The sequence below is a fragment of the Coptis chinensis genome, chromosome 2 (assembly GCF_015680905.1).
Source record: "Coptis chinensis isolate HL-2020 chromosome 2, ASM1568090v1, whole genome shotgun sequence".
NCBI lineage: Eukaryota > Viridiplantae > Streptophyta > Magnoliopsida > Ranunculales > Ranunculaceae > Coptis > Coptis chinensis.
In genome coordinates this window covers 31,101,197-31,117,662 of record NC_141457.1, presented here as the reverse complement: position 1 = coordinate 31,117,662, position 16,466 = coordinate 31,101,197, and the positions used below count along the sequence as shown (strand labels likewise).

The 16,466-nt window shown below is 36.6% G+C and overlaps 1 protein-coding gene across 3 annotated transcripts; it reads right to left on the bottom strand.

The window, feature by feature from the left end:
* Positions 1–984: 984 nt before the first annotated feature.
* LOC147515762 (retinoblastoma-related protein-like) lies at positions 985–12,458 on the bottom strand. Of its 3 annotated transcripts, XM_086588582.1 has the most exons (19): positions 12,186–12,428; positions 11,987–12,094; positions 11,776–11,891; positions 11,593–11,689; positions 11,438–11,484; positions 9,550–9,748; positions 9,238–9,304; positions 8,937–9,116; positions 8,633–8,820; positions 7,647–8,517; positions 7,238–7,400; positions 7,071–7,143; positions 6,766–6,942; positions 6,564–6,683; positions 6,347–6,491; positions 6,130–6,242; positions 3,104–3,219; positions 2,841–3,019; positions 985–1,586 (listed from the first exon to the last, which is right to left on the bottom strand). In XM_086588582.1, the coding sequence occupies exons 1-18, from the start codon at positions 12,234–12,236 to the stop codon at positions 2,863–2,865; spliced, it is 2,988 nt and encodes a 995-aa protein (XP_086444708.1). In that variant the 5' UTR covers positions 12,237–12,428; the 3' UTR covers positions 985–1,586; positions 2,841–2,862. The 3 variants fall into 3 exon arrangements, with proteins under 3 accessions (XP_086444708.1, XP_086444707.1, XP_086444709.1); XM_086588581.1 differs by lacking the exon at positions 985–1,586 and having other exon boundaries at positions 2,615–3,019; positions 12,186–12,458; XM_086588583.1 differs by lacking the exons at positions 985–1,586; positions 6,564–6,683; positions 6,766–6,942 and having other exon boundaries at positions 2,615–3,019.
* Positions 12,459–16,466: the final 4,008 nt, after the last annotated feature.

Below are 16,466 nucleotides of genomic sequence, written 5' to 3'. Positions count from 1 at the left end.
CCACAGTTGTAATAATTTGAATTTTGAATTTGGGCTTGTGGTGATATTTTGTATGGTTCTCAAAAAATTCAAAATTTTCAGTATGAAAATTTGAACATTTCGAGAGGGGGCGATGTCATGGGGAAATATCGTCATACCGATATTCTAACCTGAAATATGATGGTATATCACGAAATGTTAAATAAGTTTGTGCATTACAGAAAGAAGGCAGGAAAATAGGAAGAAGGAAGAAGATGGACACGCGACAGTTGATGATTGGACAAAACTATCCTTACAACACTATATAAAGACTGGAAGTGGAAGAATGAGATTCATTCCAAAATCATTACACAAATCATTTGTAAGAACGAGAGCAGAGAGAGAAAGTGAGAAACTGTAACCGCCATTGTTACTCTTTAATAAAACTATATTTTCCAGTTCAAGTCAGTATTCATTTTCTCATCTTTAGCTTCATCGTTCTTGATAATTGTAAGTGATTCTTAGCATCACTACACGGGCGACACTTGAACACATGTCTGAACAAAAAAAATATTCGGACATTAAGTGTCGTCCTTATCTATTTCTAAAGTCATAATTTGAAATTTTTTAACTCGGACGACACTTGAAGTGATGTGTCATCCGAGTTTAAAATTGAACTTTTTTACACTTTTCCATTGGAAACAATAGAGAGTGGATATTTATAGGTTATACAATAACTTACAATTGGAATTGTAAAATCCTAATGACACCTAGGTGGAGCCTATGTGGAGGTGTAATTTTACACCCCCCATTGGAGATGCCCTTAGTTTCGTTTCTTCCAATTGTATTGTTTTTCCTGTTGTTGGAACTGGACTTGATTTATGGACAAGTTACTACGGCTGTTTAAGCAATTCTCTTTGACAAGTTGTGCATTATCTGTTATGGACAACATCTTCTTTACAACAGAATTCATTTTACTGAAGTAAGTGAAGTTCAAACAAAACTACTTGGAGCAACAATTTCATATGCACATAAACAACTCTTTTCATTTTAATTTTCCAAGATACTTCAAAAAGTTTAGTGATTTAAAGAGGTGGACTTGATTAAATGCCACTAGATGTTAATGTATGAAAGTTATGTTATCTACAAATACATATGATAGCCATATACGCCTCTTGAGAACCAAAACAGATCAAAGATCCACACATGCGATGTCTTTTGTTAGGCCACCACGCACCTTGTACTGCTCACGATTTTTCAAGGTAGACCTGAGTAAATCCTATAAGGGGTTTGGGTGGAGCATTGGATAAGGGATTGTTTCCATGTGTAAGAAAATTGTTCACATTCGTACGAAATCAACGCCACAACGTTGTCTCATTTCCATGCTCAGATTGGAATATTTGGTTCAGAGAATATGTTCAGGGTTTCCATAGGACAAATAGGAAGGAATTGATTGCTTGCTGGGGGTGCCCATTCAAGTGATATCTTGACGTTATCAACATGCATAAGAGAGCCTGCAGCAGATATCATATATCTTTGATCCTTACAAATGCTCGAAAGTCCACACTGCCCTGAAGTTATTTCTGTTCTGAGTTGTGACTTCCTTGCAACAAACAAACTCTTTACAGCTGGCAATTAGAAAAGGTAGGCATGAGAAATCCTATAATGTTCATCTTACAGTATTATAGACGCATTGTCTGTCAACTGTCATTATAACGCTCTAACAGTTCTTGGCGTATTGCTTATAAATTGTTATTGCAACCAAATAACGCTACATTTCGGCTTGCGTGAAACGGGTTTTAGAATTCAAAAGTAGATGACCAATCACTATCAAGAGCCGGGCATCAGACAACAACGATAGTCAGTAAGCAGTAGAGAACAAACTTTCAAAACCAGGAAAATCTCTTAACATCCATAACCTAATATTGAAGTTTTCTTACACTGGATAATACATTCAGAAGCAGCTTTTCAATTTCGAACTAATTATACTTTCTGCCAGACCATTACTATCACCTTCAGTGGAAGTTTTTTTTACTAATATTCTGGATAAAGATAACAGACCGGGTACGCAATGGCCCTGATGCTTAGAAGGCGTCTGAGTAAGCAAAACTAGTGGCAAAGTCAGATTGAAATATTGCTGTTCCCAACGGAGATTGTGACTTCCGATAACCTAGCCCCAAAACTCGTCTATGACTAATATCTGATCTCCACCAGACACACTCAGCAGAAAATTTAATTTCTGCAGAGGCTGAAGGTGTGCCCTTCTGGAAGTCCGCCCTCAAATTTAAGGATAAGGACTTTCTTAAGGGATCCATAGGATACGGCATATTATGTTCTCTGTTCTCCTATAAAACATAAACAAGGACAACGATCTGCTAAAGAATTGAACGCAACTCTTCTGATAACTATATATCAGACTCTCCATGACTTGGCAATAAGAGGTGATACCTTGCAATGCAGCTATTCATTTCTCAGCCTTTAAGGCTGAAGATATGAATGATGTATTTAACCTGATTTTTCATGTTTTCATTTCATCTATGCAGATCAGTTACGCAACGCATCAAGAACACTCTTCACACCTCTAAAAGTAATCCCCAACAGGTTGTTGATCAACCATAAATTAGGTGATAACCACTAATGTATTCATACACCAGGATTAAGTTATCAGGGGAATTATTAAAAAATTCTTCCTTTTCCCCCCTTTTCATTAAATTAGTTCAGTTAGATCTGGACCTCTGTAATGAAGAAGCTCAGAGTCCAACATACAAAGAAGGGGTTGATGGCAGACTTTCTACAGAAGCTTGCTGCTCAGTCAACACCCTTAAGACTGGTATAAGATTAGAAATAAAAAAAACAAACGAGAAATAAAGGGATATACATACAAGGATTTACCCATCATCCAAACTAGGAATCAGGTTGCTCAGATTTAAAGGGTGAAATTAAAGCAGCAACACCTGAAGAGGAAGTGCAATTGCCATTAGGAGGGTAGAGACTGCCCATGACAAGTGAATCACTTACCAAGCCCACATCATCAAAGTTGAGCCTGCTGTTCACTTTCTTGCTGATAGGTAAAAAAACAGGACAAAAAATCAGCATCGCAGTCAAAAGGGTTTGTACCTCATAGTAAATATCCAGCTTAACATACCCATTCAAGCGGTCGTTAATGGCAGTCAAGTCTTTGGAAGGGCTTTGATAAGCATGAGTGCTCTCCCCGACACAAGCATAATAGCTTCTAGAGCTGTGTGAGATCAGAGCATCCATCTGCATATTAGAAAATTGACTCGAAAGAATTAAACAAAAACTGCTTGGTAACCAGCAAATGATTGCAGAATAATCGAACGAAAACAGCTGCTGTTAAGCCGTAGCATATAAAGAATTTTATAACCATGTAAATAATAAAAAGTCGAAACAGTAAATACACAGGTGCCAACTTTTCTGGTTTTTACATTTAGCTGCAAACAATCGACAAAAAATGTCTCATGCTGCTATTTGTAAATGAGAACATCAACACAAATAAACCCCCCTTTTAAATTAAAATATACTAGTAACATGTGGAATACCGATTCGCAATATACACATGTCTACGTTATATCAAGCCCTATCTATTCTCGATTCAAAACTGAACACCAAGATGCCACAAAGTATTAGATCGGGATCATATGCAGAGACGACTTGAATCACCATTGCAAGAAACAGAGATCACCAGTTTTTCAGGGTAAGGTCTTGTAATGTTTTACTTTTTTAATTTTTGTAGGGGTTGTGGTGGTGGTAATCAATTGGTAAACTTATTATAATTAATAATGGATATGAAAAATAATGGGAAAATTTGGACATGAAAGTATAGACACGCTATCCGCCTGGAAAAGTTTAGAGGTAAACATAGTTGTTCACAGACTTATGTAAACACCACTCCTACCAGTCGAAACTGTCTCCATTTTTAAACTTACATGTAAACACTACTTGTACCAATCTGTGCAATTTAAGCGTTAATCGGCAGCAAATCGCTCCAAGAGCTTATAGCGAATAATCCTAGTAATCGGAATTAATCGGGGATTAATCGGAAACTAATCGGGGATTTCTCCACTTAGCTAAACTTGAAGTTTTAAGTTATAAATATTAGTAATTAGTTAATTACCAGTGATTTTTTCTTTGGTTAAGTTTGCAAATTACTGATTTTGATAGAGATATTAAAAGGAACAAAACTATAGGCTTTGCCCCCCAAAGTTTTGTATTTCAATTCACTCTAAATACTGGTCGAAAGTTGCTATTAGTGGTTCACTCGGCTGCACAACAAGAGATATAAGTTGGACACTTGTACTACTAAGTAGTGCTATTTTGAGATGGGGAGTATAGGATAGTTATCATTGTTTCCTTCTTTAGACTTTGCTCTTTTATCGTCAACAAAATGCGGAGGAGCAAACTCGACCATGAATGGTTCCAGTCGTGATAACTTGGATACTCCAGAAGAAACTCTAGCTACTTGGATTGAACGTCACATTTTGATTTCTTTAATTGGGTTTCAGGCACATACCTTCTTCCTAAGTTTTGGTAATCTTCAATTTTTTAAGTTTGGGTTCAACATCTCTGATGGTTTTCCTCAAATCAGTATTTGTTGTTGACTATATCCTACCAGGAAAATCCCATTACCGTTTCTGTTATATGCATCGTACTTTAAAAAAAAATCCAGAGCTGGTAAGCGGCGATTTTTTTATTCCGATTTCTCGGAAATCGGACGAAATCGCCTGATTTTTGGCACCCGCTCAGACCTCTATTTTTTTAGCTGATCGGATCGGTGAGGTAGTGCATAGCGTTTACTAATTGGTGCTTAAACTGCACAGGTACCAATAGAAACCGGATCCATTTTTGTTATATAGTTGGGGTTTATCTTGAGAATACATTTGGTAGAAGGTTGTTTACAGACCCAAAAGCGTCCTACGATCTAGTTTCTCCTAATTTAGGTAATTGTGAGGATATCAGTCAGAGATTGTTGATTATCTCCTTGCCTTGTTTGGCCATTGGTATTATTGTCCCTGAATATGGGAAGTCATGCTGGAATTCATTTCAATCAAATGTTTGATTGACATCTATCAAGCCAACACAACATCCATATGTTTACTGTTAAACAAAAGAACTGAGCTTAGTCCTTAGATTTTTTGCCAGCTGGTCATTTTGGTTTTGCTGTCCAATCTGGGCCATCCTGGCTCTTTGAGCCGATCCAAGTAGTTGTTTGCCTGTAAAATAGGCTGAACAGACAGTACAAGTCTGTCTCACTGTCCATACAGAGCCCCTGAACTGTGTAATCAACATACTTGGATCGTGCTCATTATGTGCACGCTATGCACATTATAGTTGACAAGACCGGCCATGTGTGCAAAATGCTTCAATACATGGGTGATCTTTACCCTCTAGGGCTAGGCCACAGTCTCAGGGTATCAGATTCCCCCTAATACCACTGTGTGACGACCTACCGCAGATAAGTTCGCCATTTAACCACCCCTGTAGAATGGTGTCATTGTGCTAAGTACAGACTAATTGTCAATTAAAAACCCGAGGTCTTGGATGAAACCTTCATCCCTTTGGGATAAGCACCTTTACGGTATACCTTCAAGGACACACCATCGGACTATCACAGCATTATTTTTAAAACAAAAGCAAGTAAATCAAAGACTAAATTACGTACTCTTGTGCTGTTCATAAAAGTTACTAAATCAGTAGATAAAATTTTGTTTTCTACCTCATACGAAGAAAGTAGGGTATGGACGGGAGACTAAGTCTGCATCTTCAATAATCAACAAACGGGGCCTTTAGCAGATGTTTAACTTCAGCCACATTTCTTAATTCAGATAGAACTTTCCATTGACTGATGGGTTGACAGTGGTTAGCTGTGTATCAAATCTTGATTGGATGCGAGTGAATAAACCTTTACTCTGTTAACTTTGTGTAAACCACAAAGATTATGAATCCATAACGCTCAAAAACTTGAAGCTGATATTGAAGTTGGCATCAACTAATGTCTCCAAACCACATCTACGCAAAAAGTAGTACAGCGAATGGTCCGAGAATCTTAACCCTTCCTAGGTAATTTACAGAAGACGTTAAACACATCCCCAATTGATATAGAGAGAGAGGAGACAACCATAAAGTAACCAGAAAGACATAACAAGAGTGTACCTTGGAAGATCGTAGTGGAGAGACATAGACGTTATGTGCAGAAGAAACTTTCTTCGGAGACATGTCAGGAAGAGTAGGAAAGGAAGACACACGAGGAGATCCAGGACATTGACCTGAAAAAAGAGAAGGAAGTGAACAACTTTGCAGAAAAGGTAGTACATGAGTTTGGACAATGCAAGTGTACCGATTATTGTTATAACTGTATAAGGGAGCATACCATCATTTTTTTTGCTCACTTGAGGAACCAAGTCAGATTTTAGAGTTGCTCCAGCAGGACCAAGCTCCACCAGCAGAGGTTTTACAGATGGAACAAATATTTCATTGTAGAATGTGATAATGTCAACATGCTCCTGCCCTGTTTTCTGTTTCAAAAGAAAATAGTCAGAATAATGAAGAAAAGTTAAATGCTCAAGGATTACAAATCATCAACATACCGCATTGTGACGTGCTGATGACCAGTTTACAAATACACTGCGAAAAACTTGAGGTTTACATTGCGGCTGCTTTCTGTAGTTATAAACTATTTCCTTAAATTTCAAGTCTAATTGAGATATCTGCAAGTCATCACATGGGATAAGTAAGGAGGTCGAGAACAATCGAAAAGTAACCTAGACTTAGATAAGTTCACAGACAAACCTTTGAAACACCATATAAACTGCAGAGTATAATCTGGTCAATATGTCTATTAAAGAAAAGAGCTGTTCGCTGACTAAGAATTTGTTGCACCAAACAATAAACAGTCTCCCTGATATGCTGGTTCAGTTTTAGTCTTTCAATCAAGGCATTGATTCTAACAGCAGCCAATTTTAGAATCTACAAAGTACATCAAGCCATACTTCAAAAAATGAGATAGCACATAAAGGAGTTTTAAATTGATAACATTAAAAAAATATATATGCATCAGTTAACGTAAGGTACAGCTGCTTCCTTCCACTCAATACCTTAGTAAAAAACACATTAATTCCTGTCTCCGCACATGTTTCCCCACCTCCTCCTGGATTTGGACGTGTTGGGCTGCAAGTAAATTTGGAACTCATTATTTAATATATGACAGTATGCAGTTACAGTTCTAGATCGATAACTTATGGCTACAGCCATCAATTAGTACCTGGCAAAAGCAGACTGCAATGGAGGTCCCAGTAACTTTGGTTTTAGACTATTAAAGCCCAATAAATGATCCTTCAAGGGTGACGTAAAGGAATTCCGTTCTACTAAAACACTCCGGTATTCACCACATGCTCTCTTCGGAGAGCGAATATCTCCATTCTGACCTGGACAAAAATTGACGGCTTCAAAGGAGTAATTTTATTTAGAAGATTCCATATATGGGTAAAACCGTAAAACCATTAATATCCAAGATATCAAGACTTAAATATACAATCACTGAGAAACAACATGCACGGTTCAACAATAACAATTCAGAACCAATCTCAGAGAATATTTTGCATTTTAGCACACAATTTTGATTATCTTTTATAGCATTTATAGTTTTCTTAGAACAATGGATAAACCAGTACCTGGTGTCTCATGCTTATGCAAAGAAGGCAAAGGTGGCAAGCTCCCAAAGGAAATGTTATAGTGCATTGCAATTGCATCCAATGATGGCATTGGTTCTGCTAATAATCCCAGACGATTTATTTCCGCAGAAAGAGTTGGCCTTGCAACAATCAATGAATTGTACATCGAGGAACCTTTTTCCCATACCATGCTCTCCAATAGTCTCTCTTCCAAAGAATTTAGATGTCGTCTCAACTCTCTCGGAAGTGATTCTTCGTGTCTAATGAAACTCTCTATAACCTTACTCAAATCAAAGGCTGTAATACCAGTTCGCTCCAAAACCACAGGAAACAACAATGTAACTGTCTTGTGAGTAGCTAAAACTAGTTCAGCTGAACAAGCAAGCATGCAGCGATGGAACCTCTCATTGTTTAACAAAGAGTTCAAGGTATTAGCTTGCACAACTTGAGCTTCGGCTTTACACATTGCTTCCAGAACCCTATAGTATAGCTTCAGAGCTTCCATTCTTCTCTGTTCTGCCCATATGCTATCCATCAAATTAGAACTCTGCAGGGTACCAGTGAGACATCGCTCCCCAAGAGCAGTTCTTGGGAAGATGGCTTCCAGGATGATATGGGCCCTATGTGTTACGTCGTTAGTAATGTCCCTGTCACAAGATGAAAGAAACCGCTCCAACTCTGCTGAAGGTTTTGAAGGAAGTGGAGATATGACAGTTCGGAGCCACTTTGCAGTTGTCATTGCTGTGCTTACTGGTGTAGGTGCCATCTTTGGATGATGAAGACCCTTTCCAGGTGAAAAAGCAGGAGATCGCGGAGGGGAAAGTGGGCTTGTGATAGTCTTTGCTGGGGAAGATATTGCATCAAACTTTCTCTATTAAGAAAAGGAAAGAAGGGAAATCGTGTATCAATAATCTAATACAACTAATACTTATATAGATTAATAGATATACATGGATTTTGTGTCACATTGACTAAGGAAAACATACCTTGGCACCTATATTAATGTGTTCAGACAAGCTTCCTGTCCCAAGCAAGCTTTGTTCATCATCCACAAACACTCTTTCATCCAGCTCACACTTATTAAGTATTGCATCATTATAATCCTTCTCTAACGTGCTTAAACTTGATGACAAGGATGAATCCTCCATCAAATCTTCAAAATAGGTTAACCCGTCTGCATTGGAGTGCGCAAGAACATGGCGAGGAAGACATTAGGATAAACTACAAGTTGCTACTGATCATTGATCGAGTAACTGAATTTTACATAGGAAGGAGAAAAAGGATATTAACCTGTATCTATATAGTCCAGGTTTTCAGGCTTGCATTCCGATGCCAAACTTGGCTTCTTTTTCAAAATATTCGCTATTAAATCATTGGCTTTCTCTAATGTTCTCCTCAAATCATCTTCTGAAGTATCATACATGTTGCATAGAGATGCAAGAAGATCCACACCTTTGCTTCCTTTTCTGACTGAATCATGTGTTAATGGCATAAGCACCAGTTGTAGCTTGTAAGCATCAATAAACAATGAAAATAATGAAACATGCATAAAGGAGCAACTTTTGCATATTAATATTTGGAAGGTGATTACCAAATCGTGGGGAATCACGGATGCAGAAATTTCTGAAGCGGACAGGGACATGAAGAATCAGGATAGCCTGTCAAATTTCAATCATATCAGACTCGTGCCTTTTTACTTTCTTAACCATTGTCAAAATTTATTATAGGTCAGAAGAAATCTGAGCAAAGATATACAGTTAACACAATAGAATCTAAAAAGTTGAATACAATTGGCATTTCCAAATCACATAGCAAATTATGAATTTTTTATATTACATACCCACTGGTAGACTCCCTTTGTTTTATATCAATTATTACTGACTGACATAAGAATGTAACTCACCAATATAGAAACCAACCCATTGGTACAAGTCACTAGGTCCTTGAAACGGCTAAAAGCATGGATGCGGAGCGCTAAGAACAGTAACCACCCAAAACGATGATAGTCTGCAACATAGCCTGTGGTGCTGGAAATTACTGTCATTTTCTCGTCATCTCTATCACTTGTCAAGAATAATTCCTGGTAAACATGCTTGTAGTACCTATGGACCATGAAAGAAATTAGAGGCATTTAATACCGATCTAGATTGGGAAACAGTTGATCATAAAACGCCAACCGAAAATTAAATGTAGTTACCAAATGCAATTTGATACGTCCTATAAATCAGATTTAAAGCTATACAGCATGTAATATACCATGCCAACAGACCCATGTACAGATATATTATAGATATTGATACAAGAGTAATATTGCAAAAGTAATCAAACCAGATGAGTCTATTCTTAGACAAAACAATCTCTTCCAATGTAACACTTCAGGTGGATTCGAAGATTTACCCCATGCTTGTGTTACTAAAATCAGGTTTTTTATCATTACCAGCCTACAGTTCAGGATTTTATAATTGAAAACTGTGCAGAAGTTTTTCAGATACTATCCTACTACTTCCGAGGATCTAAAGATTTGATAACGATCAAAAACTTAATAATTTAACTAATTTGTTAAAAAGATGGCACATTTTATGCAAAACCGTGACATTTTTCTATATTTTTCTTTTGTGAACAGCAGAAAATGTAAATTCTCAAATGAGTACATCATTAGGCATTCATACATATCTTAAAATAAATTGCAAATATAATAATAATAATAATAAATTAAAAAAATTAAAAAAAAACAACACAGATTCAAAGTTGAGGATTAAAACTGCTTGCAGGAGATGAAAACTTATTAAGATGATGATGATGATGATGAAATGATGAATGTATGGAAAAAGATACTATAAACTTTTAGTTTTTAATAGCATCACTGAGAAAAACTTGATTTTCACTTTCAGAGAAGTTGGTTACAGAATGATATGTAAACAAACTTTCTTCAAAGAAGCATGTTTAGAATATCTTCCACATGCATAAGGTCATCTACTTAAGCGCATCCTCCATGTCATGTGTGATGGAGCAGCTACTATACGCATTCATCATTGTTAAAATCTCATGTCTCGGGCTAAGACAACACATTCTCCATTGCGACTTATTTGTTGCTTATTTTCATGTAACACACACATGCTTCTTTCTTCTCCTCACATTTTCAAGACTTAAATGTCTAACAACAAGGAAGGGAGAAAGGTAAAGTTGGTCTTACAGATGCAGTTCTACGTAATTTTTCACTGCGCTACATTGATTTACATCACCTATCTAATAACCCGTATACAGGTGTCAAATACATGTTAACATCCAAGAAGCCAACCCTCCACCAGTATATTTTATCCCCTCTTACAGGCCCATCACTCGGACTAGGCTACAAAGGCAAGAGACTAAGGTCTAACATATGTGAAAGGCCTGAAAGGTCTTAGATTAAGTCAAAGTTTGATTAGGGTTTGAAGCTAGCACCCAAAAGGCCACCTTCATTTCATTCAGATTTGAAATAAATGAAGATTTCTCAGTTGGCCGCTTGAGTTAGATGCGTATTACATGTAAATTATAAACAAAAGGCACATTTACATATAGGATTAGAAGGGTGCGATTCTTCGAAATGAGATTCCACGTAAAAGTATATCAAATACTTTTTTGATCAGGTGATTGCCAATTTGCGAGGACCAGTCAACACATAAAACAGCACTTGTCAGAAATCTTAATTTTCTTTTGCAGTTTCCTAAACTAGCTAGTAGCTATAAATAAGAGACTATCTTAAAACAGAACTAAATTTAAAAAACAACAACAACAGAAACCTAGATACTTACTTGCTTAAAACGCTCATATGCACAAAATTGGCCTGCAACTCTTTCGCCTATTTATACATGAAAAGAAAACATAAAATCAAAACAACGACTAACATTCATAAATTAAAAACAACCACATACAAGCCATATATCCCCACTAATCAAGATAACAATACCTCTAATCTCTTTTCCCAATCTAGGCCATATATCTTATTCAAAACCAGACCCGCTTTGAGAAGAAACTGCGGCATCTCTTTGAAAAAATCAACAATGCTGCAAATGTATATATCGAATTAAGTATAAATGAAAAATACTACCTTTAGTAAATAAAAATTCACATGGGATCAAAAAACTCTTACTTGAGTTTCGTAATCTTCAAAATCTGAAATAAAGTGATTTCAGCATTATTTCCGTCACTCAATCTCTTCACGCAGTAAATAATAAATGCAAACCAATACCGCTCAATTTCCTCTGGCTACAATTTCAAATAAATTCAAATTAATAACGCATTCAATTAATGTGTAAAGCAAATAAATTAACCTTCTAAATTCACTGAAATTGAAAAATTACCGGTCCACTTCCAATTGAAGAAGAATTATTAGCTAAAAGAAGACTCTTGCTTTCTTTAAACAATTTCATAGCTTGTAATAACATACCCTCATCCAGCAACAATCCACTCTGCCAAAAAAAAAACAGATCTCATCTCAAATCATGAAAACTCAAATTCAACAAAACTAATATAAGAATAAATTAAAAAGACAAAAAAGACCTTGCAGAGTTGTTGAAATCGAGCTTCTACTGCATCACTCTCATCAGCCATCTTAAAAAAGTTAATAAAAAACAAATCTTTTTCTAGTCTACAACTGAAATATGTAAAAACGAGATCTTTTCTTGGATCAAGAAATCCAAAAACCCTAACTTTGAGGGGAATCCAATGAAGAAGAAAAAGAAAACATACAACTCTTTTTTTTATTTTTATTTTGTTTCTCTCTCTTCAGCCCTGTTTAGTAGCGCGGGAAAAAAACATGACATGGACATACATGTTATGACGGGGGTTACTTTTTCTTAATATACCCGACAATTTAATAATTTGAAAACGAATTGGAATTTGACACGTGTGGTGTGTCATGTGATCTTACCGCCAAATTTCTGAAAAGGAAATCTTTACTACTACCGTTACGTATCGGGGAAGGCATCCTTATTTATTTACTACTGCATGGGTTTCAGGATCAACATGATTTAGTGCTCGTTATGTGGGGACCAGAGGGAACGTGTCTTTGTTTGGCTTACATTGTCGGTTTGCTAAAATTGGTACTAGCCTCGCAATCGGATATATTCGCCCTGCCAACCCTAGTAGCTAGTAATGTGTACTGACTCAGAGTAACAGTTATAGATTCTCTCTCTTTTCCCTCAATTTCTCTTAAAAGTTTTGCCCACAGTTTTGAGGTAAACAAGCCGAGCTTTACCATGCTCAAGCTCGGCTAGCTAATTACACGAGCTTTAAATTGAGTTCGAGATCAGCTCATATAGTTAAACGAGCGAGCTCAAGCCGAGTTTAAACGAGCCGAGCCTAAGTCACTCGGTTATTTTACACTATAAATATGCTATTTGAGCTAAACGAGCCGAGCTTCATCAAACTCATTTGTTACACGAGCTTTAATTTGAGCTTGAGCTCGGCTCATATAGTAAACGAACGAGCTCGAGCCGAGCTCCGAGCCCTTGGCTCAAATTCCACCCTTATTTGGGATTTACTTCGGAGTCGGTTGTACGCATCGGAAGTGTTAAGAGAATGAACTTGTCGACACGCACTAAAAAACTATCCGCAAGACATCAAAAGCTGGTTGGTGTACTAACAACACATACCACACCATCACTTTCCTTTTTGTATTATTCAAAATAAATAGAAAATAAAAATAAAATAAATGAAACAAAACCAAAACCACTATTCATCCTTCTGTCTAACCGGAGCTCAGGTCGAAAAATGTTCACCAATCTCTTAATCCATATCACACAAGTACAAATATTTTCCAAAACGTAAAACCCAACACCCATCATTTCACTTCCATGAAAGCCAAGTGCTAGAGATAGAACAAGTGGGTATGCTTTGTTACTTTTGTAATGATAAAAAATAATGATCTTTCTAAATATTCGAAATGCAATACAAGCAAAGATGTATATTGATTATCAATGGTGTTACAAGTTCTCTCTCTTTCTCTTTGATTTACCAGTTTCTTTCTGGTTTGCCAGTTTTTGTGGAAGAATGAGAATGAATTTCTCTCCCCTCATTTGATCTTTATATAGTCATCTTTTCTCCTCTAGCTCCGATTCAATCAGTTGTTGACATGTGTCCATCTTCTTCTTCTTCTTTTCTTTTTTCCCGATCTTTCCTGCAACATATGAACATGAGAGATATTGACCCCTCATGTTATCATGAAAAGAATGGTCAAAATGTCGGCATATACGATATTTGGCCACCACAACTTTAATTTGTTAATTGAACACGATTTTTCCCGGTGATGCCTTGATATGAAGACTAGATTTGCACTTTTGATGTTCAAGTGTTCACCAATTGTTCAAATCTTTTGTATAAGGTTGAAAGCTATCAATGTCATTTGCAACGAAATGAGAGAAAAGTTAATCCGCCTTATCCCCCTCCCCCTGCGAGAGAGACAACAACAATCATTTGCCATCGAAAAAGTGGAGAACACAACTAGTTTCTGATTTCCCACTTTGCTTTTTTATTTTCATTTTTTATTTGAAGATATTGAAAATAATAAAAATAAATAAAAAAAGAAAAGGAAAGTGATGGTGTGGGTTGTGTTGTTGATCCATTAACTTAAGTTTCTTACGTGGACCAACCAGCTTATTGACTTAAGTAGAAAGTGGTGTTGGGTTTTGTTGTTGTTCATCTTAAATCCTTAGGTTGGAGGAATGGTTTGATGGTTGGAAAAATCTCTCTCTACTATTTTATAGTCTTTCTTACTCATGTTCTTAAGTTTTAATGGTGGAAACATTAGTTCTTTATCTCGAATAGTTGAAATCTTAGCTACACTATGGATTGATTGCAAAACATGCATGAAAATGGTTTTTATGGATATCTTGCTCATAAAGTTATACTCATTTGAACTTGTCAAATGAGTATGACTAGTGTTTTGCGATTGAATAAAATATGAGGGAAGAAATGAAAACTTGTATTGAAGAGAAGTAATGAAAACTTGTATTGAAGAGAAGTAAGAACTTGGTTTAATCATTAAAGCTTGAAGAACATAAAAATGGAAATAACAAATTATACTATTAAATTAAAACATTTTATCTACTCCTAATGACCAAAGATTAGCTCTAGGGTAATGTTCTTTCTCCACAACTCTGGTTTATATAGGACACCAATTACATCTTTGCCCTTTCTTCTAGAAACAACCTTTAAGCTTTGTGGGCTTTTGACCTAAGCCCATACAATTGAATTCTTTATTTTGGTTTTAAGTCCTCGAGTATTTGACAGTTGACTTTGACTTTCTGGCACTTTTGCTCCTAAGCTGGAATCTTTTCAAGCAGCATCAATAGCAATCATTTTTGTGCTAAAATGCACATATTAGGAATATACATTTTAAATGACATGTATCCTACAAACGGTAGCAAAAACTATAAGTTGTCTGTTCAATAAGCATAAGAAGGGCATAATTGAAGTATTGTAAAGGTAAGAAAACACACATTTGAGGGCTGATCAACTATCCCAAAATAGCATTTTGCTTGTCCTCAAGCAAAAATGGGAGAGAAAAAAAAACTAAGATCACAAATGTGTGATTTATTATACTAGTCTCGTTTTGCGGAGTGCGATTGCATTGACCATATACAACAAGGTCTTAAACCACTAGGAATTCCTTAGTGGACGAGCTTAAGCCTCGTGACAGTTTTCCACTAAAGGTGTAAGGGGGATTTCCCATCATTGACTAGATGACTCGTGGGCGGAAAATGACCTAGGACTATAGATACCCGAAATAGGACGAGAACCATCAGATTAGTTCTGGGAATAAGTTATCTCGTGTTTATCACGAGTGTGTCGTAAGCATGTGCTAGTCACGTGATGAGCCGCCTCTGAATATACCAGTTTTCCAAGTCATTAGGAACTAATAAAGACAATTCTTGAACAAAAGGAAACTAGAGAGGGCGATCTTTGATGATAAGGAAGGAATCAGAATGAAATGTCTTTAAGAGTTACCTTTTAGATCTAATCTTCCCATATGCGATGGGTTATTATGACCAACAAGGAAACCTACCTCTAATAAGATATGGTCCAGATTCAGACTTCCATAAGGAGAGGATTCCTAATAGGAAGGCATAGTCCAAAGATGGAAGGGAACTCACAAGCGGTGAGGCTAACCCTAATCCTAGGACTCTCAAGACTCTTCCTATATAAGCCATAAGAATTCACTCTTAGGAACTACGTGAAATAGGGTTTGATTATTCTAAATAAACAAGGAGATACGTAGGCAGCCGCAAGATGGTTCAACCCTGAACATTAAATCATCTCATCCCTTCTCCATCAAAATAAAAAAGTTCTGAATCACAAGGTCATTGAGGAGGATCAAGGGATATGCAGAAAATCCCCTACAGAAGGTACTCACAAACTTCCTCTATCTAGCACAAAGGGTCTTGTTTCCTTGCCTATTCTCAGAGGTCTATACATCTCATTAGCGGGGGAATAAAGAAAAGCTCCTTTGAACTCAGAATAACACATACCCAGTAATTTAATCATCTAAAGATAAATGTGCAAAATATGAGCTGTGAAGTGCAAAAGCAGAGTCGTTTTCGAAACTTTTTTAGAGCGTCCTTAAGATGGGTTCTCACAGGGGTGTGTTGCAATCACAACTCTCTGATAGATTCACTCAAGTTTCATTTTCTCAAGTACAGATGACACTTATATTTCTCACATACACGAATGACGTCTAAAGAAACTGGGGTTGATTGATCATAATATCCACTTACTATCATACCATCCTATTCCTAGTTAAGCTAGAAGTCTTTTATTAGGAATTATGAGGCTAAGGTAGTG

Coding starts and splice junctions, on each gene's coding strand:
- LOC147515762 (XM_086588581.1), bottom strand. CDS start 12,236: ATGGCTGATGAGAGTGATGCAGTAGAAGCTCGATTTCAACAACTCTGC. Junction 12,095..12,185: donor GATTTCAACAACTCTGCAAG/GTCTTTTTTGTC, acceptor TTTTTTTGGCAG/AGTGGATTGTTGCTGGATGA. Junction 7,144..7,237: donor TTGCAGTCTGCTTTTGCCAG/GTACTAATTGAT, acceptor ATTTACTTGCAG/CCCAACACGTCCAAATCCAG.